The sequence below is a fragment of the Penicillium manginii genome (genome assembly GCF_028828005.1).
Source record: "Penicillium manginii strain IBT 31320 chromosome Unknown utg000011l:1.0-1395921.0:1.0-1396616.0, whole genome shotgun sequence".
Taxonomy (NCBI): Eukaryota; Fungi; Ascomycota; class Eurotiomycetes; order Eurotiales; family Aspergillaceae; genus Penicillium; species Penicillium manginii.
In genome coordinates, this window is record NW_026643112.1 from 1,203,826 (window position 1) to 1,226,740 (window position 22,915).

A 22,915-nucleotide genomic window follows, 5' to 3' on the forward strand; every position below is an offset into this window, starting at 1 on the left:
CTTGCTGAAAGATCCCGATCGGGCCAAATTTTCCGCAAGCTTGCCCCACATTTGATACTGGGAACACGAGAACAGCCATCTGCCACGACTAACCTGACAGTTTTTGTGGGCGGAAGCTAAAGAGGAAATTCTCCTCATAAGATGATACGAGAGCGGATAATGCCTGAATAGGATGAAATTCCGCCCATTAATCGAACTACTCACAACCGCCTACAGAGATAATGATGACGGTTAGCAGATTACTTAAATTCAACCTGCGGTTCATATAAGTACATGGCATGGAGTGCGCCAGTTATCTCAAGTTGTTTTATTTCACTTCGTCTCTGTCTTCCCAATTGCACCATGTTGTCGACTATCGTCTTCAGTGCTGTGGGCTTCTATGTTGTCTTTTTCTGGACGATATGGCCCGTTTTGCAATACTTTCGTGATCAAAAGGGATTTCGGAAGTACCCAAATTATGCACTATTCGCTGGAATCACGGATGTTCCATATTGCTATTTGAGTGCACTTGGCTTTCGCTCGCGCGATCTCACCAGGCTTCATGAGAAGTCTCCTATTCTGAGAATCGGACCGAACAACCTTTCCTTCGGAGGTATCGAAGCCATAAGAGATATCTATGGTCATTCCACAACCTGCGTGAAGGATTTGAAATATGCCATAACTGCAGACGCCCATCCACATTTATTCGACGTCATCGATAAGCCCAGTCACGCTGCGAAAAGAAAAAGACTGTCCGCCGCATTTGCTATAAAGAATCTTGAACGATGGGATTTCAAGGTTGCGCGAACCACAGAACGTCTATGTGCTGCGTTTGATAAACTCTGCACTCAGCCTTTGTCTCCTGGTGCCAACCCAGAAGCATCCGATCTGACGGTTGACTTCAATAAATGGGCCAACCTATTTACTATCGAAGCGATCAATAACATTGCTCTTTCGTCGACCTTGGGTCTTCTAGAGCAAGGCAGTGATCATGTTACTGCACAAAGGCGGGATGGCACTATATACGAAGCCCAGTATCGCAAGTCTCAAAACACATCTGCCTACGCCACGTCTCATTTTGTTTGGGACTACAAAAACTTCAAACTTTTCGTTCTGCTTTCAAAGCTAGTTCCTAAGTGGAGAAAAGCATGGAAAGAGGCCGCGCCATTCAAAGACGTCATCTATCATCAAGCTGTAACCAGACTTAACCGGTATAACAACGGAGAAAAGCTAGATGACTTCTTCACTGCCCTAATGGACGACAAGAATGGTCATCCCCAGAACTTAGAGTGGGGCGAAGTTGTTGGCGAGCTGGCTGCTATCCTCGATGCCGGCGCAGATACAACAGCAATCGCACTTACTCAAATATTGGAATTGCTCATTCGCCATCCCGAGCACTTAGCAACACTCCGCGAAGAGGTCGATAGTGTGCTTCAGCCAGAAGACATCGTCGCGCCTTACGATACGGTCAAGAATCTGCCTTTCTTACGCGCTTGTCTGGATGAAGCAATGCGCATAATCCCACCTACATCTGCAGGTCTACCTCGCAGGACTCCGCCAGAAGGCGCCAGAATCTTAGGGGAATGGATCCCTGGAAATACAAGTGTTTCCATGACCATCTACACCGCGCATCATGATCCAACTATTTTTCCAAAGCCAGATGAATACCAGCCTCATCGGTGGATGGATATTGAAGAGCGCAAGAGAATGGAGCCATATTTCATTCCTTTCTCTACTGGAGCGCGAGGGTGCATTGGAAGGAATATCTCGTATTTGGAACAGGCTGTTGTGCTGGCCTCATTAGTTCATCGCTATGAGTTTGCTCTGCCAAGTCCGGATTGGAAGCTACAGCGATTTGAGGCTTTCAATCTCTTGATGGGTGAAATGCCCATTAAGATGTGGCGAAGGCAGACTCCCGCAGATGCTTCATAGTTGGCTTCAACTCATTGAATTCTTTACGAATTTTTGAACTTTCTCCCCATTCAAGTGATATCTCTTTTTTTGTAAACAGTAAGAATATCAATGCACCCGTCCAACTATACTTCAAATTAAGCTATCACCATAGTCGTAGTTGGAGAAGAATAACAACAACCAATGAAATATTTTTCCTCCTCGGAGCCTTCAGGTTGGAATTTTGAGCTCTTGAAACCTCAACATGACATTGAAGCCTTCAGGTTCACGCAGAGTATAGTCTCCTCGGTAACTGCAACTACCCCGTACTCCTCCGTCATCGAGCGGTCGGGCTTACCTGATAATATAGTGTGGGGGTCTTTCTCTCAGTGGCGCAGAAGGGGCGATCTGCCATCATGGTGAAGGAGGCCGAGGGAAACGTATCGCGACAGAGCGTAACGTTACTAGCGGATTTCACCATCTCATTGCTTGGCATTGCTGATTAACATGCTTTTTTATCGTAATCTTCTGTTTAATAGTTTTTCTAAGGTATTCTAAATTGAGCAGACTGATACCATTTTCCATACAATACTGCATATTCCCCATATGACCGATTCAAGGTCGCGAAAAAACGCGGGGTAAAACAAAGTGACGAATCATCTAGTGTTCCGCTGATGAGCTATCGCAAGAAGTCATTTCTTCCATTACCCTGCCAATCACCAGGCGGCCAGTCATAAGCAGCAGCGGAAATCAGGCAGATCATTTTCTTCTTTCGTGTGGTTGGGGTTCCACTTTGACTAAACGGGCCAACATTTCCGCATCCCCACGGGGTAAATCTCCAGCCAAGCTACTTCCTCACGGGATTGATCTCTCAAACGGCATTTGGAAGGGTATTGATGCATCAATTAACTAGACACTCAAACTCCTATATAATAACCGTCGAATGTCCTAGTCTTGATTTGTGCTTCACCCTTTCTGCTCTAGACTGATCCACCTTGCCTCAACGACATGGCCGAAACAAACGATGAGTCAACACCAAGTGCCAACAAACTTGGTGTTGCTAAACATGAATCATTTGCTCATGATGAGCATGCGAAGGATTCAGCGCCTGAATTCGCGGATATCGATATTTCCTATGATAGCAATGGGCTTAAAGGAATTCTCAATTCGCCATATGTCTGCGGCGCGGCCCTTCTCGCTTCCTTTGGAGGGTTCTCCTTTGGCTATGGTGAGGCATTTCAGAATCCAAAGCTTCAAGGCAATCTTTTAACATACATGCACAGACCAAGGTGTAATTTCCTTAATCTTGGTTATGCCGCAATTCGTCGACCAATTCCCTGAAGTAGACAAGAACGCTCCAAGTTATGGGTTCCACACTGGCTTCATGACAGGCATGTTGGAGCTTGGGGCCTTTATTGGATGTCTTTTCTTCCCATATATTGCGGACAAGACCTCTCGAAAATGGGCCATCAGTGTTGCGACGGGATTCTTCTGCGTCGGAGCCATTATTCAGACCGCTTCGCAAAATTACGATACCCTTGTTGCCGGACGCTTCATTGGAGGTATTGGAGTCGGGACATTGGCTATGGGGGCTCCACTCTACATTTCTGAAATTGCACCGCCTAATCTGCGCGGTTCATTGATGGTACTAGAAGCAATCAGCATTGTGATCGGAGCGATTGTCGCGTACTGGATTACTTATGGGACTAGGTTTGTTACCTCATTTTGATGCTCCAAATTTTCAATGCTAAGTCATGAACGATAGAGCAATGAGTGGTGACTGGGCATTTCGATTGCCTTTTCTCCTCCAAATCCTTCCAGCCTTGATGGTGGGCAGTGGAATCCACTTCTTCCCCTTTTCACCGCGATGGCTCGCTCTCGCCGATCGAAATGAAGAAAGTCTAGAGTGTCTCGCAAAGCTTCGACGCCTTCCTGCAACTGATGGTACTGTACAGTTAGAATGGAGAGGAATCCTTGCGGAAGATCGATTCCAGAAACAAATTCTAGCGAAGGAACATTCAAACACGGGCGTTGTTATGATGGAGATAAAACAATGGCTTGACCTATTTCGTCCGAGGTACATTAGGAGAACCTTTGTTGCCATGGCTATTCCTTTCTTTCAGCAAGTATGTTCTTCGCAATTTCCACTGTCTGTCAAGAAAATGAGAGAAAGTGACGCTGATGATGACTTGAATAGTTCTCGGGTATCAATGCCTTCGTATATTATGCGCCAACATTTTTCAGCAGGTAAAGGGCTTCTATCTTTGAATTTATTCTTCATGCCTGCAATTTTTCTATATCTCCGAATTAATTAAGCTAACCTACAAATAGTCTAGGGCAGGATTACGAAATGTCCCTAATACTCTCTGGAATGATTAACATTGTTCAGTTCATCGGCAGCGTCCCTGTAATACTCTACATGGACAAATTTGGCAGGAGAAGACTTGCCATCTGGGGTGGAATTGCAATGGCTATTCCGCATATAATAATGGCTGGTATTATGAACAAGTTTAGTTCCAGCTGGGCCACTCACCCAGCTGTTGGTTGGTTTGGAGTGGCATTAGTCTGTATATTTTCCCCCTTGTTTTTCATGACCCACTTCGGGCACTAGCCGTTTTGAACTAATGATATCTCAGATATTTACGTATTTGCATACGCTGCCTCCTACGGCCCCCTTGGTTGGGTTCTACCAGCCGAGATTTTTCCGAGTTCCCGACGAGCGAAGGGTGTCGGTCTCGCTACGGCAGTAAATTGGCTGGCTAATTTCATTATTGGAACGATTGTTCCACAGATGCTTGTCTCTATTGGCTGGGGTACCTTCCTATTCTTTGGGCTTTTCTCTACTGCGGCTGCTATATTCTCTTTCCTATTCGTGCCGGAGACTTCTAATAGATCTTTGGAGCAGGTTGCTTCGGTTTTTGGGGATAATCTCGCAACGGATGAGCAGGAACTTCGTGCTCGCATTGATCGGGAGATATGGGAAGAGACGAGCGCTCGCGTCCATGCCCGCGTGTGAGGTTCAGGCTATAATTCACAAGGACAATAAATTCCTGTCTCTTAGTTCTGATATGCATATCAACCAGTAGAAATGTCGTACAAATGGTATCGAGATAGAAACGGAAGCGCTGTTTTTAACGTATTTATTTTCCTTCGCATGCTTTGGGATCTTCAGCGGATGCCCTCCGGAATTAAACACATAATCGTTCAGGCTCAGCAAATCCGGCAAACTTCACATAAGATAAAAGTATCTCAGCGTCCGAGACAACCAATAATTTTACGACGCAGATATTAGGGGCATGAATGGACCGGGTCTAGACTCAAGGGTAACAGCTCTGGGAAGATATCGACGATTATTAGGATGGATGTATACTGCGTAAATTTAGGTGATTGTCTGTAAATTCAATTGCTTAACCGATGGTCAGGGGAGAAGAGAAGCGTAAAAAAACCAGAGTCCGTAAGTCTTGAAAGGGGAGAGAAAAGCCTAGCTATCCGGTAAGACTCTACTCTGGTTAGCTTTGGGACCTGTTGAGGAGATCAAAGGGGTCATCTCAATCCCATTCTGTGGTACAATTTGCGATCTGAGATTGTTGAGAGAGTCCTTATTTTCTCTAGGCCAAAACTTCGGACGGCAAAAAAAATGAAAACAAAAACATACTCTCGATAGCCACCAAGCCCCCGCGAGTACAACAGATATTGTGTGGTGGTGACCACCTAGCTCCCACGAATTTGTGCTTGGTGGCTTGCAGCGCTAACGGAATTCTCTTCATCCTTTCACCTAGAGAGTCAAAACCGACACGCAGAAGTCGCATTCGGGAATTTCAGCAGGTTGAGAATTTACGAAGACAGATACTTGAGCCAATAAAATGTATAGGTTTTGCTCTTATTCACTTATATCCTCCCGGATACTGCCGTTGATTCTTTGATCTCTATTATCGCAACCAAACAAGGCTGGTTCTCTTGGTCAGAGTCGACAAAGTTGATGATAGATTGATATGCCTCAACAGTATTGATTCACTGCCTTAGTGAAGGGCTTACTGTATATCAAAATGAAGAGTCTTCTAACGTAGTCCCTCAGGGATTCGCGATATTAGATAGGAAAGGATCAAGCGTACTGCTGCTTAAAGCCTGGGGTACTAATTACGGAAGCAGCCTGTCAGCATGAGGGAATTTCATCGAGAAACGGTTCAGAGTCACGACCAAAACCATATGGGGTCGACTTTCGATCTTCTCCTCTATTTATATATATTATGCTACTACAGACTCAACTAGATCCAGGCAGGAATCACTCTGAGTAGATACAGACGCAAATTTGTTCTCTACCAATTTTCATTACTAAATATACAAAAAGCTAGTATATCCTCATACTATAGTCCGAGATGGAGCTTTGCCTGGGTCTTTTCTGCTATACAAACACATTCTTGTAGAGAATAGTCACAGCCAACCAGACTATAACACTTCGAGACATCAATATCGCTTCTGTCTTGTTCTCTCTTCGGCTTGACTTCTGTAATCTCATCACCGCCACCCTGAAAATTGATCATATTGTCGCGACGGGGCTGAAGAAAGAGCAAAGGCAGAACGCTATTCATCCAGGTCTGTATATGAGTCTGATGGGTCATCCATGCGGTAAAAAGACAGGACAGCGCTCCCAGAATCCAGACAGTAATTGGAAGAGTGAGCCATTCCCAGTGAACATCCACAAATGAGACAATAACCAGAGCTTTTCCAGTAGTAGTGTTTGCTTTCGTAAACTCAAATGGTTGATAGTTGGTGCTGTAAGTAAATGCGGAGTCCCTTATAGTTTTGGACATAGCAGCAGCAACATTCTTCATAGCACAAGATAATTGATCAGCATCTTGGCAGTTAGTGCCAGTAAAATTGCCATAGAAGAGGGCTTCCAAGGCATCAGTCGTAGCATATGAGCCCCCGAAGTTTGATGGCTCAAAATTGAAAACATCCGAGCTTGCGGATACATAGCCGGCGAAAAGGGATTCTAGGAAAACACTGAGTGAGTCCCATGCCTCAAAGGCTAGGCCAAAAGATTTACTTTCTTGTGCCCCCAGGCTCTCATTCCAGGGAGGTGTGAAAGAGTATGCAAAGCTAAGATTCTCAACTGTGTTATTTAACACCGGCCACTCTGCAAGCTGTGTTTCTTGGTAAGCTCCCATAATAACGGAAGATTGAAAGCTTTTAACTGTTGGTTGAAGGGCACACTCTGTGGCAACAAACTGAGTATTGTTCCCAATCTGGGTAGAGATTCCACCACCCGCGCGCGGGTTGTCATTTGACCCTATTGCCAAAATGTACTGTATAACTGGGAAAGTGCTGTTCTTATAGAAGGTCTTAGAGCTTCCGGAGACGGTATTGATGACCATAGGCTGAGCAGAGCCACCGCTGGTCAAATACCGCAATGCGACGCCGCTATCCAGTGATACAGTGCAGTTGGTGAACCCTGATTTATTGGTGCATGACGTGCCCAGACTCGAAGTGATGTTGGAGCAAAGGGCACGGATTTCCAAAGTTGCCATTGGTTCCCAAGTGCAGTTTCCCGTAGAGCATGTATATTGTGGAACTGCCCATGGCTGCGCTGGGTTTGTGTTGAACAAGGCGCTATACACGTTTGCCTTCATAATGGGATCCACGTAAAACACTGTCGTATTCTGTCAGAATCTTTTTGAAAATGCTCCGAATCCACGCTGACATACGGTTGCCTCCTGCCAATGGCCCAACTGTGTTATATAATGATGTACTCGCGAGCAAAGCTGACTCAGAAGGGCTTTCAATGCTACCTGGGACATAATGCACTAGATTTTGGATGAATGGGTCAAAACCTATTGCTAGAACCATAGCTAGGCTTCCAAGCAAGGCTGTATGTCTGGATGTGGATGATCAGAAAGGTGAGATGAAGTATGATCTCCTGTCTGGGAGATGAGAAGTATTGAGATTTCACATACCGCCCCTTCACAAGCCATAAAAGGAACACACTTCCGGTGGCCCCTCTGCTTGCCGAGTCGAAAACATCTAGATCAGACAATAATCGACTACGTTTCGAAAACCAGACCCATTTCAACTGACCAAGTCCTTGGCTGACAGAGAAAATCACGCAAGCTTTGGCAAGGGTACTTAACCAAGAAATTAGAGAATTGAGTGAGACGTGTTTCCAATCCTGTTGTTGGCACCTATTGTATTTCCGAAGGATAGCAACAATGGCAATAATAATGACAGCTGATACGATTACCCCGGCAGTTTCCAAGCCCCAATTTTTGAGAGTGGCTGGCACAGGCCAGCATTTTCTTTGTTTGTTCGTAGAGCTAATCAAGTCGTAGGAGGCTTGATTATCGTCGTAGATTTGAGATGAATCTAGTTCAGGATGAACCTTTTGTGACTGGGTAGTGGGTGGAACAGTGCATGAACCATTTCGCTGCATCAGATGGAGCTGGATACTTTCTTCGGTTTCCTGGCCATGTGAGGGGTTTCTGTGTGAAATCATGCCCACCAAATGTCTGATTCTTGGTCTTGCTTGGACCAAGAGCTGAGAAAATCTGACTTTGCAAATGTGAAGTTGTAGAAATCAAAACTGCGGGGGCTCACGGTGGAAAAGGGAGCAAACCTGGCTAGTACTTTTATTCGGCCCCCATTTCATTAGATAACTTAGCGTATTAGATATTCGCGATATTACAAGCTAATGCATCTACTCATGCACCCCTTAATCTATCCTAGTATTGTGAGAAGCGCCCGAGCGTACAGTGGAAGGTTCAAGTGCAATCGTATTGAGAAATTGGTGCTCTAAGGACCATTATAATGGGGTTACGATATCATCACAGTACGTTCCCTCCGTGGTGACCGGTAGCCCAGAACCTCTCCATTTTAGGGTACTGACTCAAGCATTACCATTTTGCCCCTGCTTGTCCTATTTTGCTCTTCGGCGCCCTTCGCCGATTTCTTTTCCACTCAGCCCTTAGAGATTTGTGACCGTAGACAATAGTTATGATCACGACATTCCGTTGTACAACGATCAAGCCATGTTCTTTAAGAGCTATGGCGTAAAATGGCGGATGCGAGAATGATGAATTTGCTGGTCAATGCAGATTGGTGGAGTTATCCGGTGGCATACACCCAAAATCATAATAGCACCCGCCGAGGCTATATCCCGTCATTTATAATGAAAATCAGCGACACGACTGGGAGAATGCTGGTAGGGTACACGCCAGGGGCTCGTACACAGCGTAATCCCAGTGGCGCTCAGGTAAAGGCGTGAAATAGTGGGGCAAAAAAGTATTTCCCCAACGAAGGGATGATAAAAACATACAACAGATATTGTATGGTGGTGGTCACCTAGCGCCCACGAGTCTGTGCTAGGCGGCTCGCCGCCCTAGCCGGGCGCCCCTTCAGCCCTTCACCTGAAGGGCCGGAACTGACATGCAAAAGTCGCCTTTGTGAATTCCGGCAGGGAAAGATTTGACGAGATGCTAGAGCGCAGAAAAGGGATAAAATGAACGGTTTTCGCTCTTCTTCACCGGGCCATCTTCACCTGGCTGCTGCTATTGATCCCTCACTCGGTCGACTCTTCGCTGCTCTCCACCATGAGGAACAAAAAGAGCGAGTATCTCTTGATCGATCTTGACAGCATCGACAACAAGGAGATAGCCCGTGCAGTACTACCGCGAACAGAAAGAGACTACAAGGAGGCCTTGAATCTATTTGACATGTGAGGCATCCGTTGCTCAGCGGCTCTGTTTCTGGCTAACGACCCAGTTTCATCGAGTTACACCCTACATCTCAAAATCCGCCGAACCTTCAAACAAGCAAAGGGTTCCTGCTCTGGATAGCCCTGAACAAACACGGTCGCATCGAAGAGAAGCCCACTTTGGAAACGCTGCAGGGGTTCCGTCGAGACTTCCAGGCGGGAATGCGGAAATTCAGAGATTTTATCTTCACCACAGAGCATTCCGCCACACTCAAAGAGGTCTGAACCGCCTTGAACCGGAATTCAGATTTTGACTAACCCTGTGGCAGTATATCAGTGGAGATCTGAAGCCTTACCTATCCACCGCCGAGATGAAAAAGAATGCATTTTCCCCAAACGATCTGATGATAGTAATGACACAACTCTGGTGTCGAGATTCGCTTGAATATCGTGGATATCCCCCGGATCGATCCCGGGTCCAGCTTAGTGCTGCGATGCTACTCTATTGCTTTACCTCCGCAAGAACAGGGGAGGTCCACGAGTCGACTGCACGACGGAGGTCGGCAAGACAGCGTGATGAAGAAGATTTGGACAAGATACTTGAAGCCCGCACTATGGCTGCCTGTTACAAGGTAAGTTCGAGCAATTCCAGCGACATTTGCACCCTTCTCACGAAAACAGCACTTCACACTCACCATCGAGGTTGTGGATAAAGAGCCAATGCTCGTGTTGACCTACGAAAGAGAGTTTGTCAAGGGCTACCACAGGAAGAATGAGTGGCAAATTCCTATCCATGCCTTTTACGAATCATACACAGAGCATATGCCTCTAATGTTGAACCTTCTCACATTCTTTTTACCTTTGGCAATGGCAGATAAAGCAATCGAGGATTATTCATCTGTCGATGCGCTTCTGGATGCAGCGAGTGCCTATGGAACAGTTCCCACACAGAACAATGTACTGGAGGTAATACGGTTCAAAAAAGATGTGCTTGACACGCCCGTCTTCCGCCAATATACGGACTTGGGAGTTGCGAAAAGTGCCAGTAGAGCCCGGGGAGCGGATTCCTTTGGTAAGAGCATTGTAGCCTTAGGCTACCGTAGCGGATACAGGCAAAACATTACTATTCGGGGCTGCCGGAGATGGGCACTCATGGAAGCAGGTATGAACAGCGTATTATACCGAGATTTCTGCTGACGCATTCAAAGACAAGAAACATACCGAGACAGCAAGAATGAAATTCGGTGGCCAGATGAAACGAGAGACGTTTGGAAGATCATACGCCCATCCCCTGAGCGAGATCGATGGGCCTGCCAACTTTCTTGGAATTGCAAGCCGCGAAGAGCACATTAGGAATCGGCGCGGCATGGGAATATACCAAAGCTTTGATGCCTTCCAATATCTACCCGCAAAAGAACAATTTGAGTTCGAAAACAGGGAAGACATTCGAGAATTGGACAGTGAGCTGTGGGATCTTACCGACCGCTCGTCAGCTCTCTCCGATGTGCAAGACAGAAAAGAGATACAGAAGCGCCAGAGGTCTGTCTACGACAGAAAGAAACGACTTTATAGAAGAGCAGTCAATCAAATGCGCGAGAACAGTAAGAAAGAATCGACTACCAGCAATACCAGGACAGAGACTCTCTTCCACTACCGCCGCCGCGTTATGCCCGATAGAGACATTCTTGCTAGTCTTCTTCCGAGAAAGGTTTTGTTGCGTGACAGTGATGGTCGCCAGGCACTGCAAGCGCTCCAGTCAATATGTTCAAAGAACTCGCCAATTGCCTATCGCGACTCCCTTAGGCCCTTGGAAGGAAAATGTCGTTGTGGAGCCGAAATCAATGAGTGAGTGATTAACACATTGCTCCGGTATCAGCTAGACTGACAGTTATAGCTTTATGCCACACAGGCAATGGCTTCATCTTTATAGGTGCAATAAGTCACACTATCGTCGCCATAGCAAGCTTCAGTTTGCTGAGATGTGTTTTGAATGTGATACCTGGCTCACAGACCCCGGGGAGTGGGAGCTTCATTGTTTCCAGCATCTTGAACAACCGGATACACTCCTCCGTTGCGATCTGCTAATATTTCGAAATGCTCCCGTCAAAGCCGGATTTTGCCCTTTCTGTCTTGGAAACAAATCTTTCGCTCCGTCAAAAAGAATGACACAATTTATTACGAGTGCCCCAGAATGGTACGACCACATTGAGCTTCATTTGGCTCATCTGACAAGTTTTCAATGCAGGCATCCAGCTTGCCTGCTTCAATTTGGCAGTAAAGAGCAATTGATTTTTCATCTCATGGATATACATTGCTGGACCCCAAGAAAACAATCGTCCAAGAAAAGAAAACGTGATTTAGATGATACATAGCTTAGAAAAATTTCATACTTTCTTTCGTTTGACGAAAAAGGTAGCGAATCAGAGGAAGACAGTGGATCAGAGTAGCGAATGAGTAGCCTTGATTTGGATGAAAACAGCATAAAAATGATGTTTAGGCGTATGACTCCCGAGAGAAGATGCTTATGGCCCTTCTTAACTACGCCCTTTCTCAGGGCTATGTTATCACTACGATTCGATCGAATCCTGGCAAGAATATCACTATTGGCTGTGATCGTGGAGGTGAGTGTACTGATCGGATTAATGCACTAGATGAGGCAAAGCGACGGAAAACTAGTACTAGGCGAATTGGATGCACCTTTCGGCTCTGTGGTTACGTTCATTCCAGAGGCTCTCAAACCGATGGTAGATGGCGTATAAAAGTCAACAATTTAGAGAATTCTCATGAGCTTGACAGTAATTTAATTGCCATCCAGCAGCGCGTACGATTACAGCAGAGCTGCAAATTACTATCTGCAACCAGCTTGATGAGGGTATCCCTCCACGGCAGATTATCAATTTGATCAAAAAGAGTGATCCTACTCTATTAATTATACTAAGGGATTTATATAACCTCCGAATAGCCTTTCTACGTGAGCAGCTTGCTGGGCGTACACCATTTCGATATCTTCAAGATCAACTACTTACTCATCAGTGGAAGTTTGTATAAGAACAAGATAAGGAAGGTCATATTACATTTTTTATGTTTGCTCACCCAGAATCAATTCGATACGCTAACCGATATAATAGTGTTCTTATACTTGACTGCATATATAAAACGAATCGATATAATATGCGCTTATTACATATTATCGGTGTATCACCATCAAATACTACATTTAGTATTGCTTTCTGCTTTATGCAAAATGAACAGGAAGAATCATATAAATGGGCATTAAAAATCTTCTTTTCATGGCTTGAATCCCCGATATTCCAACCACCAGTTCTCTGTACTGACCGAGATCTTGCTTTATTGAGTGCACTTAGCGAGGATTACCCAGAGTATCCGCAATAATATGTTTATGGCATATTAATAAGAATATTGCCGCTAAAGTAAGATGTCGACAAAAGAGGGTCGCGGTTTTACTAGTGCGACCGAGGAATATTCAGCACCCCCATATGCCTCCTGTTTTCAACCATGTTTGCATCGCTCTAAACGATCTTACTAAGCCCACATCGCACATATTCTGTACTTTCCATAGTATTCAAAAAATCAATACTCTCAAGTACTCAATTGGCTATGCCCGTACTAGTCCGTACTGTAAAGACAACGCTCCGACATAAGAGAATGCTTTATTACTAATGAAGTATGGGATGAATTTCTCTTTGGCTGGCAGAATCTTGTTAATTTACCAACCGAGGATGAATACGAAACAAGACTATCGGAATTTAACAAGAAATATCGATTAGTATTCTCCTACGCCTTACGATATATTAAAGAAACATGGCTAATCTATAAAGAAAAGATAACAATCACCCCTCTCACCGGCCAATGAACTCTCACGAGCAGCCACACACAACAAGAGTAAGTCAAGAGTAAGTAAGTCGTCCTGATTCCGGACGTATTTCGCTAAGATTGTTATTGCACACACTGTGGAGGAAGAGCGGGCGTGCGTCATACTGCTGGCGTTTCATCTATGTGTGATGCAAAAGCGCATTTTTCAACGTAACCCGAAAAGAATGGGGTTTTTCGCCAGGTCCAGTTGGAAAGAAGTTGACCTCGGTATATGATATTCGATTGGATAATATGCAACCAAGGCCCAACATTTATTTGACTACATATCCCGAGCCTCCACCACGTGCCTCGAAATACCCTAATCCTAAATACCTAGCCACCACAACACATCCTAATAAAGGCTCTCACACTTCCAACTTCGAGGCATATCCGGGTTTCCACTCTGATACTTAGCCTGCTGCGGGTACGGACAAATAGGACGTTGACGCTCTACCTTTTCATGCGTAGTATCATCAGTATACTTAGTTGCGATGATAGAGTCAGGCGCAGTCCCGTTCTCAACCCAATTCATCAAAGCCAAGATCACGTCGTGCTTAGAATCACGGTAGCCCGGTACGCCGCTAACATTGTCACCAAGCTCGGCAGCTTGGTTTGCACCGGCGATATACCAAGGGGCATTCATTGTGCTGGGTGTAGACATGCAGTGCCTGGATCAAATTAGTGAATGATGTTATGTGGTAGGTATATTTGACTTACTCCATGCCGGGGATCAAAAACATGCGGTAAAAGTCATCCAATGTAGCTGATTTCTCGGTCAAGGCTCGAGAAACATGCTCGTAGAAGTAGATACTACTTCCAGTGGGGAGTGTCGGGTCGGCATAGCCTTGGTAATGAATGAGCTTTCCACCACGCGCCTTGAAAGGACGGATATCAAATTCGCTGGCTGTGGCGTTACCGGGATTCAGACGATCGGCATACTCGACAGTCTTGTATGTGAGATCTTTGTAAGACCAGTTCGGTCCGAACTGGAGAAGATCCTGGGCGAATCCTTCCTGGTTCTCGACCGATGACATGGCACCTGTGCCGATGGCGCTGCTCCACGATGACTCGGTACCGAAAAGGTAATGCGGGAACACGAAGGTCTGGTTCACATCCACCCAGTCATTGTAGACCTTGAAGGTAGTGTCGATCTGCTCACTGGTAAGACAATCGGTAGTCTTGTTGGCTGTGCATAGCAGAGGTAGCGGGTCGAAGTTACAACCAAAAGGATCGCTGATGATGTTATCGGTCAGGCCATCTTGAGGATCACACTGCTTCAGAACCTCATCGCCGATCACGCTGAAGAGGGACTCGGGAATGGTTTGTGTTGAATTTTCGGGGAAGTTCCAGAGGAGGACCTTTAGGGCGAATAGCTGGTTGTGGGTTGTCCACCAGGCTGGTGCTCCTGCCGAGACACCATCGTAGTCATCCGGGAAGAGCTGGAGAGCACGCAGACCCTGTCTTCCTCCTACCGAGCAGCCGCTGAAGTAGTTGTATCTCGAATCCTCGCCGTAGAATCCATTAACGAGAACCTTCGAGGTGACCGTGGACTCGTGCATGGCACGCCAACCCCAGTCGGCGATGGACTCTTCGTTATGATAGGCCCAGCTAGTTCCCTGGTATGAACTGTTGTGGCCGGTATCCGTGGACATTGTAGCGAAGCCGTAGCCGACACCGGCACCCTGAATAATGTTAGAGTATGATATTGGACTTTGTCAAAGGGATACGGACCATGTCGATGTAGTTGATACCGCCTGCATATCCTCCGTTTCCAACGGCACTAACATATCAATCAGTATCTGGGGCCAAAGCAATCATCATATCAGATACTTACAGAAACCGATCATTCCAATCATCTGGCAGGAATATACCAAAAGTGTACGAGGTGCCAACTTCCGTAGTCATATTGGCTTCCACGGCACACAACGCTGGCAGACCGGTTGGCGAGGTTGGGTAGGCCAGATTGCCAGTGACAGCAAAGGTTCCATTCTCTTTGATGTGGTAGGCGGAGTTGATAGTGCCCTTTAGGTTGTTCTTGGAAAGGATCTTCTGAAAGTGAGCAGGGGTACATGTCAGCGAGGCAGATGCCAGACCAACAAGGCCCAGCTGGTGAATAAGATGAGTCTTCATTGCACCCGTGCGGACTCTTCAATTGAAAACAACAATTTACAGACAATAAGCATTTCTGCAGGAGGCTTTAATACTTTTAGCCTGTGCAAGAAACCCCATACGCTAAACTGTATTGTTCCTAGCAGAGAAGGTAGTTTCAAATTGAAATGAAGCTAACTATGGATGCTATATGGTTATTCAACGTTTTGCGGCATTGATTCTTATCTCCGAGTTTCCATCCAATGGTAGCCTTAGATATAAAGTCGGCCGTTACATCCATTTTGGGAACGCATATCTTAAGCAAGCAAGGGATGACCCAAAAACCCGAGATCAGACAACCTGTGGAGACTAGGCAGGGGAATACTTCCTCTTGCAGCATCTTTGTGCTTCAAAATGACGTAAAACTATATGAATTGAGTTTTTTTTTTTTTATAATTATCCCTCGAGTTATACGAAAAATACGGTTCGAAGATTCGGAATTCTAAGTTACCTTGATCCGTGGGCCGTAATCGGGTAGTAGCCGGTGTATAAGAACTTCGTCTTAAACGTAGAATCAAAACAAATTTATCAGAGAAAGATAGAGGAAAAACAGAACAAAGCCTCAGACAGTTATTGGGATTTACCCGTGGCACCGACCCCCCTCACCTAGCGGGTTAGGGTGGTCCAACTTCCAATGTAAAATTGGTGCTGGTAAATAGGTAGCCGTTTCCTGCGTCTGGCTAACCGTCCAATCGTATAAGCGGTATACTTTGGCACGGTTAGGGGAAGGCCATTTCCAGCCGCCTCCCTGAATGTTCCACTCAGGGCGCTCTGTGACGTGCCTGAGCAACAGGTGTCGCACGTGATGGCGCTAATGCATAGGGCCCGGGGATTGATTGGCTCTCGGTTGCTCCTTAATTAGCTGCGGCCCCCGCACCTCTTTGAGGTCCGTAACAGTAGGCTAGCGGTCTATGTAGCTAGGACTATGTAGCCAGGACTATGTAGGCTGGCGGGCTATGTAGCCAGGTCTACGTAGCTAGAACTATCAACCTGGCCAATGGGCCAAGCCGAGATCGATGATTTGTCAAACTTGGCTCTTTCAGGCGGAGCTCGATTTGCCGGCAGAATCCATACTCTGGTACAGTCCGAGGTCCACTCCTTATAATAGTCACCGTAGGCGGCATACTGAGATGCCTTACGCCTAAGGCGTCTCCGCATGCCGCCTACGGTGACTATTATTTCCAGTTTTTCTCGAATATCTTAGTATTTTACTAGGGATAACTAGATTTTGTATTGACCTGTACACATATCATTCATCATATCCATAAAGACGTCTTACAAAGTCTCTTTGTAAGCCTTGATGTGCTCAGCGATACTACTAACAATCTTATCTTCAGCGCAAGAACCCGGGTAAAGTGTTGATCCCAATGTCTCGAAAACCTGTTGAGACACTGATTCCACATCAGCAATATAGCCTGAGGCAGACTTGCCGTTGCACATGGTAACAATCATGGTGTTGTTCATAGTTGAAGAATCCCGGATGTGCCACCCAATTCGAGTGAAAATCTCGGCACCGACATGAGCCAGAACAGTATTACCAATACCAAAAGCTCCGGTCATTATTTGGACATCGGTGCTGTTATAATAATATCCTGGGACGCCTTCGCGAGCCTTATCCATACGGGCACGGCCGGGACAAGTCACATTCGCTTGTTGACTCCAGATGGATGGGTTCGAATCGAAGTTGCTTGTTCGGGACATGATACGGATGACTTCCTCGCCTGTGATATAAAAGGGGTCAGATAAAAGCTAGATTGTATAAGTATCTCCACGGGCTTAACTTACCTAGAACAACACCAACAGAGGTGAGTTCAGTAAAAAGCTGGCGAATATAAGTCACATCTGCGCGAACTAGCGGGAGGTATTGATCGCGAAGTGGTTCTTCCAGAGGCTCCTGGGCTAATTCAAGACCAGAAACATGCACCTGTGAAATTGAAGCAAGGGCATTGGTGCCAGTGCGTCGACAACGCGGGTTGACATCACCTGATGCTGACTGGGAATAGATGGCGACAACCTTCTCGTTAAAGGACTGCTCAATCCAACGCGACATCGCTCCCGGCCAGTCGGCACTCACATATCCAGCCTGATAGGAGTTGACCGGGTGCATTGGATAGGTGGTGTACACGGCAATAGGTGTATTATTCATATTATTGAAGGTAAGAACTTGGATCTCACGATCGACAGGGCCAGTGAAGTTCGAAAATTGCGTCCAGCGGCCTGTAAGCGGGTTCAGATTATCACGGTTCACGTTCAGATATGCCTCGCCTGTAGCATATCCAACCTAGATGAGCAATTATTAAACCGGATCATCGGTCGAAATGTTGTGGATAAAGCATACCTGGGCAGGAACCATTTTGGCATACGCCTCCTTGACAGCCTTGAGTGCCGCGTCGGCTAGAGTGGCATACTGGTTCACACGCTGGTTACCGTAGTTGTGCTCCGTGTAGAATAGAGCAGTGCCCCATGGTGCAGCACCGTGGGTGTGTGTGCAGGTGAACAAAATATTGCCTGCTGTCACATTCAGGTATTCGGCCACAAGCTCGATGACATGCTCATAAACTGGCTGTTCGTATCCGACAATCTCCACGCCAATCAAAGCACCTCGCTCACCATTGTTTTCAAAAACAATGGCGCGGATATGGAGCTTTTCCAGCTCGTACTCATTCAGTGGTAGCCAGTTTGGGTTGATAGGTGGCGTGATGTCCACTGATGCAGCTCCTGCCCATAGCTGTGATGCCATGGTGGTCACCGTCCACCTCCATAGAAGCAGTAGTGATGAGACGAGCCAGGAGTGTTTCATTTTATCGTGAGCAGCTTTCAGAGCTAGAAAATAGTAGGTAAGAGTAGAGCAAGGAGAGCAAACGATACGGGTAACCTCCGCCTACTTAAGCTTTCCGTCTTTCTGTATTTTATTTAATTCTCTCATGTTTCTCCACAGCTGTTGTAGCCCCGTAATATCCATATCCGACAGTATTCGGTTTTTGATACGCCCCGAATGACCTGGTTTTCCCCCCTCAAAGTGCTTTTAGTGGGACGATATAGTAAAAAGGTTAACTTTCGGACAATTTAACTGATTTGACGTAAAGATCAGCCGAATATAGACACAATCGCCGAGCCTAGGGTTATATAGTTTGTGGGGTACGAAAATAGGATGAGACTCTATTTACTGGCATAGAACCTTGGAAGTATTATTTAGCCGTTTTTTTATTTTCTAGTTTTCACTCGTATATAAGACGTTGATCAAGGCCTGATTCAGCTCTACCAATTACCCATCCATTTGAAAATGATGCCCCTCAAAGCAACCTTGGTTACCTGCCTGGCTACAGCAGCAAACAGTCTCGTGTTCACCAACAGAAACTTTGACGACATCGTCCCGGGTAAAGCTTTCAACATTACCTGGGAGCAGGCTGAAGGACCAGTATCCCTCACTTTGTTTCAAGGTGCCACTGCAATTGATACCTATTTCAAGAACGCAGGCACTATTGCCTGTAAGCTTTTACAGAATTCAAATTCAGATGACTTTGTAAATGACATTGTGACTATCATAGCCGATATCACCGACAGATTTTACGTTTGGACGCCGAAAAGCTCGTTGACTCGGGATGTTTACACGATCAGAATCGAAGATTCGACCAATTCTCCTATTTACAGCTTTCAGTTTGGGATCCTGACTCCTATCGTGGCCACCACGTCGACTTTGACCTCGACTGCAACGAGCTATGCTAGTACGGTTTGGGCTTACCCTACCTATTTGGGATGTGACGGGGTGTGCCCTTCGGTGATATGAGGTTTTTTAATGCAATCTCAAGGTTCGGCAGTATATAAGATTCCAAGGTTTACTGTTATCAATCAAATTCATTCGTCCCGTTTTCAAGGAAGTCTGCAATATTTTCCCGGCATTTTCTAGAAAGCAAGATTCAACAGGTAAAGTATTTTCGTATTTAGATACGCAAGTACATCCCGGAGTCTTCGAGGCTTGCGATATAAACTATCTTACTAATTATTTTGTCGTTTTTGTGGCTGGAAATGCAAACCTTAAGAAGTCAAAGACTCCAATCGTAGGGATGTAGCGCTCCCGGCCGCAGAGCCATGCGGACAGGGTTCACCAATACCCCGATATTATCCCGAGACAACTCGACGCTAAGTAAAAAAAAGCATTTCTAGGGAAGACTGACGCATGAAAAACGGGCCAGGGTCTTGTTTTGGGGGCGTAGAATGGATTGTGTCCGAGATCATCGGCCCATAGAGTCGAGATTGTGTCGGCCAACCCTGCCATATTTGGGAAGCCATGCATATCATGGATGATAGACTCACCGGTGCGAAACTTATACTTACTGGCAAGCGTAGTCTCATCCTGGAATCTCTTGGTCACTATAAGAGTGCCATATTGAGGTAAGTCGACTGGCTATACGATGACTGGAGAGTTGAGAAATCTTTTCAGTCTCGGGTTGCATTGTGCGTTGTGAATACAAGCAACGTCAAAGCTTCCAAGTTGCTGTATGGATTCTCGGGCATATGTGCATGTGGCTTGATACTATTGCGCAAGTACGGGAACATAGTCCGCAAACTCCGGGGTGTATTTTGAATTCTCGGAGTGGGGCCATTGCTTGATCAGACCCGGAGAAGACCCTTTAGGGTATCTAAGGCCGATGGGATACTTCCTAACTAACGTATTTCACAAGCGAGCGGGTCACCTGGTCCGCCGGGACACCACATCAAATTTCGACAATCCAAATTACCCGTGGCACTGACCATTCCCACCCTAACGGGTTAGGGCGGTCCAACTTCCAATGCAAAAAAACCACCCATCCACCAACTATTTACCCATATCACCTACCACCACCATGGGTAAATCTTACGCAGAAGAAGAAGATCGAACTATTAAGGCCTTAGGAGCCTACCACAGTGGTCAAAATCGCAATCTCTGCATTATCGCGCGAATATGGCGTATCTTACCATCGCCTACGCCGCAGGTCTCTTGGGAAGCCATTCAAAATTGGCAACCAAAATCGCCCACGCCTACTTACTGAGGCCCAGGAGGGTGCAATTGTAAGGATGATTGATAGCTTACGCCGCTATAATATCAAATTAAACGGCAAAGATATTAAGGACCTTGCAAATCTGATTCTCTGGCGCCAATACCGAAAGGACCATCCCGATGCGACCGGGTCAAAAACCTCTATCCTTTCACGGCTAGCCAAAGCTGAGAACCTACCACCTGGTCTTAAGCTAGTTAATCACTAATGGGCCTATTCGTTTATCGAGAGAGTAGACCCAAATATTGCACCAATTGCTGATGAGCAAATCGCTTCAGAGAGGGCGGTTTACTGCTGCTTCAATGCAGCACTGGTTTGACGGCCTAGAACCATTGATCAAGCAGATAAAGCACTATAATATCTACAATTTCGATGAGACCGGCTTTAAGCCAGCAACCCTCTCGTACTTGCTCGATTGGCCGCCGAAGGGCCCGCGCAGAGATCTCGGATACTCGAGAGAGTCTTACCTCGATTGAATGTATCTCTGCAGATGGCTTCACATTACCGCCTTTCTTCATCTTTCGAGGCTCTGTAATTCTGGAGAGATGGTTTGACGAGTGTCTACACCCAGATTGGGTTGTCTCAGTGGCTCCTACTGGCTATAATACTTCAGAGTTGGCATTCGAATTAAACACACCAAAAATCGCACTGGAAAGAGTTCGTACGATGATATCACCGTACTTTTTGAAGAAGATAAAGCTAATAAGACAATTTCTAATTCCATGAGCCATGCTTACTACTCTTTGATGGGCATACTACGCACTTAACCGCGGAATTCCTCGAGTATTGCGCACAGGCTAAATTCTTGCCCTTTTGCTTTATCTCGCACGCTACGTATCTCGTCCAACCTCTCGATGAGGATACGTTTCTAACGTATAAGACTAAATTTCGAAGCTGGAATCGTACGGTAACTCTATGGGTTGGGAATCCTACTGATAAAGCCGTCTTCCTGCGGGGGGATTCGCGAGATTCGCGATGAGAGTTTTACCCTCCATATTATTCGTGGGAGCTTCAGAAAGCGAGGGATCTACCCATTTAACCCTGGTTTAGTGGTTATATCTCTTACTGAGCAAGAGGAACAAGAATTCATACCACTACAGGGCTTCGATCAAATTAATGGGGACGATGCACGCGGGGTGCACCCGCAGCGGGATCTTTCTCCAGTCCTATCATCTAGTTCAATTGAACAGCCAAATACCCCTCAGAGCGTGAAGAAAAGCTTTCAAAAGCTTATGAAGACGATCGAGAGCCCGTTAGTTGAATCAGAAAGGGCGCAGAAGGCCCAGCGGCGAATTAATCGCTTAGAACGATTCACTACTACTGAATTCGAAGAGAGTATCCTGAAAGATTCAGTAATTGCAAAGTTAAAAAAGGTCCCATTCGGTCAAAATTATCATCATCGTTTTGAGCCCTTCGGTCTTTGTGTGCTGGATACCTGAGGGGATAGCTCATTGAGGGTGTAGATATTTGGTCAATAGGTAGATTGGTTGCCGCCTGCGCTTATTGTATAAGAGATATTCGCGCATTACTTAGGATTAATTGCAAATTTTATTGTATTTCTAAATTATATGGGCCCTAGAGAGCTGTCTTGGGCAATTATTATTAAGATTTACCTATGGTGGTTGGTGACTGATTTACTTGGCGCGCACTCTGGCACATCCTCAAGATACTCAAAAGGACCTGGGCCGTGTAAGGCTTAGCATAGCAACGGTACGGTTGCGAGATACTCTTGGGATCGAAGTCTGTGCCGACAGGGCCGGAACTAGCCGTCTCAGCACATATAGTAGTTGTCATCGGCATCGTCGTGGCAGAGCTCGTTCTTGGCATCGTCCAGACCTAAGAACGCGTTTTTCTGGCCATACGGAGGGTGGCTGTAAGGCTTTTCGTGGGGTGTCACGGGCTGTTCTTCACCCTCGTCATCATATGAGATGCGGGGCCGCTTAGAAGAGGGGGCGGGCATCGATGCCTTTCGCTTGTCGGGCATTGCGGCGGTTGTAGAGGAAGAGTCGCTATCCTGATAAGTAATGGCTTATCGCGTATCGCTTATCGCCATCAAATATCACGTGACATTATATGCGTACCATACTATATCTGGAATAAGTATAAATTTGCCAAACATTGTTCCAGTCGACTGCAAATCTCCCAGATCACGGAATCATTCCGACTCAGATACCCGAGGAACTTGTCTCGAAACCTTGAACACTTGATCTCCCTACTATTACCCCAGTTTCCCTGGGTCTGATGTGGGGGTGGTTACATAAGCGGAAGTGGAGAAACCTTCGGGTGCGATTCGCACCACCAA

At 46.1% G+C, this 22,915-nt stretch overlaps 9 protein-coding genes across 9 annotated transcripts; 5 read left to right on the forward strand and 4 right to left on the reverse strand.

Annotated features, from left to right (window-relative positions):
* Positions 1–342: 342 nt before the first annotated feature.
* N7533_013722 (cytochrome P450) lies at positions 343–1,911 on the forward strand (the record flags this gene model as incomplete). Its single annotated transcript, XM_057110372.1, has 1 exon — positions 343–1,911. One exon carries the CDS (start codon positions 343–345, stop codon positions 1,909–1,911), a length of 1,569 nt encoding a protein of 522 aa, XP_056953074.1.
* Positions 1,912–2,877: 966 nt separating this feature from the next.
* On the forward strand, positions 2,878–4,885 carry N7533_013723 (sugar porter family MFS transporter; the record flags this gene model as incomplete). The annotated part of the gene is made up of 6 exons (XM_057110373.1): positions 2,878–3,097; positions 3,153–3,579; positions 3,635–3,995; positions 4,067–4,116; positions 4,201–4,436; positions 4,506–4,885. The coding sequence occupies 6 exons, from the start codon at positions 2,878–2,880 to the stop codon at positions 4,883–4,885; spliced, it is 1,674 nt and encodes a 557-aa protein (XP_056953075.1).
* A 1,348-nt stretch (positions 4,886–6,233) lies between these two features.
* On the reverse strand, positions 6,234–8,296 carry N7533_013724 (DUF3176 domain-containing protein; the record flags this gene model as incomplete). The annotated part of the gene is made up of 3 exons (XM_057110374.1): positions 6,234–7,519; positions 7,575–7,744; positions 7,824–8,296. 3 exons carry the CDS (start codon positions 8,294–8,296, stop codon positions 6,234–6,236), a joined length of 1,929 nt encoding a protein of 642 aa, XP_056953076.1.
* Positions 8,297–9,452: 1,156 nt separating this feature from the next.
* N7533_013725 (uncharacterized protein) lies at positions 9,453–11,405 on the forward strand (the record flags this gene model as incomplete). Its single annotated transcript, XM_057110375.1, has 5 exons — positions 9,453–9,577; positions 9,625–9,835; positions 9,886–10,188; positions 10,238–10,718; positions 10,765–11,405. The coding sequence occupies 5 exons, from the start codon at positions 9,453–9,455 to the stop codon at positions 11,403–11,405; spliced, it is 1,761 nt and encodes a 586-aa protein (XP_056953077.1).
* A 2,376-nt stretch (positions 11,406–13,781) lies between these two features.
* N7533_013726 (ferulic acid Esterase/Feruloyl esterase) lies at positions 13,782–15,559 on the reverse strand (the record flags this gene model as incomplete). Its single annotated transcript, XM_057110376.1, has 4 exons — positions 13,782–14,097; positions 14,147–15,111; positions 15,161–15,209; positions 15,264–15,559. The coding sequence occupies 4 exons, from the start codon at positions 15,557–15,559 to the stop codon at positions 13,782–13,784; spliced, it is 1,626 nt and encodes a 541-aa protein (XP_056953078.1).
* A 1,293-nt stretch (positions 15,560–16,852) lies between these two features.
* On the reverse strand, positions 16,853–18,317 carry N7533_013727 (uncharacterized protein; the record flags this gene model as incomplete). The annotated part of the gene is made up of 3 exons (XM_057110377.1): positions 16,853–17,298; positions 17,363–17,858; positions 17,916–18,317. 3 exons carry the CDS (start codon positions 18,315–18,317, stop codon positions 16,853–16,855), a joined length of 1,344 nt encoding a protein of 447 aa, XP_056953079.1.
* Positions 18,318–18,860: 543 nt separating this feature from the next.
* Positions 18,861–19,364, forward strand: N7533_013728 (uncharacterized protein; the record flags this gene model as incomplete). The annotated part of the gene is made up of 2 exons (XM_057110378.1): positions 18,861–19,065; positions 19,126–19,364. 2 exons carry the CDS (start codon positions 18,861–18,863, stop codon positions 19,362–19,364), a joined length of 444 nt encoding a protein of 147 aa, XP_056953080.1.
* Positions 19,365–20,421: 1,057 nt separating this feature from the next.
* N7533_013729 (uncharacterized protein) lies at positions 20,422–20,607 on the forward strand (the record flags this gene model as incomplete). The annotated part of the gene is made up of 1 exon (XM_057110379.1): positions 20,422–20,607. One exon carries the CDS (start codon positions 20,422–20,424, stop codon positions 20,605–20,607), a length of 186 nt encoding a protein of 61 aa, XP_056953081.1.
* Positions 20,608–22,384: 1,777 nt separating this feature from the next.
* Positions 22,385–22,597, reverse strand: N7533_013730 (uncharacterized protein; the record flags this gene model as incomplete). The annotated part of the gene is made up of 1 exon (XM_057110380.1): positions 22,385–22,597. One exon carries the CDS (start codon positions 22,595–22,597, stop codon positions 22,385–22,387), a length of 213 nt encoding a protein of 70 aa, XP_056953082.1.
* Between the last annotated feature and the right edge of the window lie 318 nt (positions 22,598–22,915).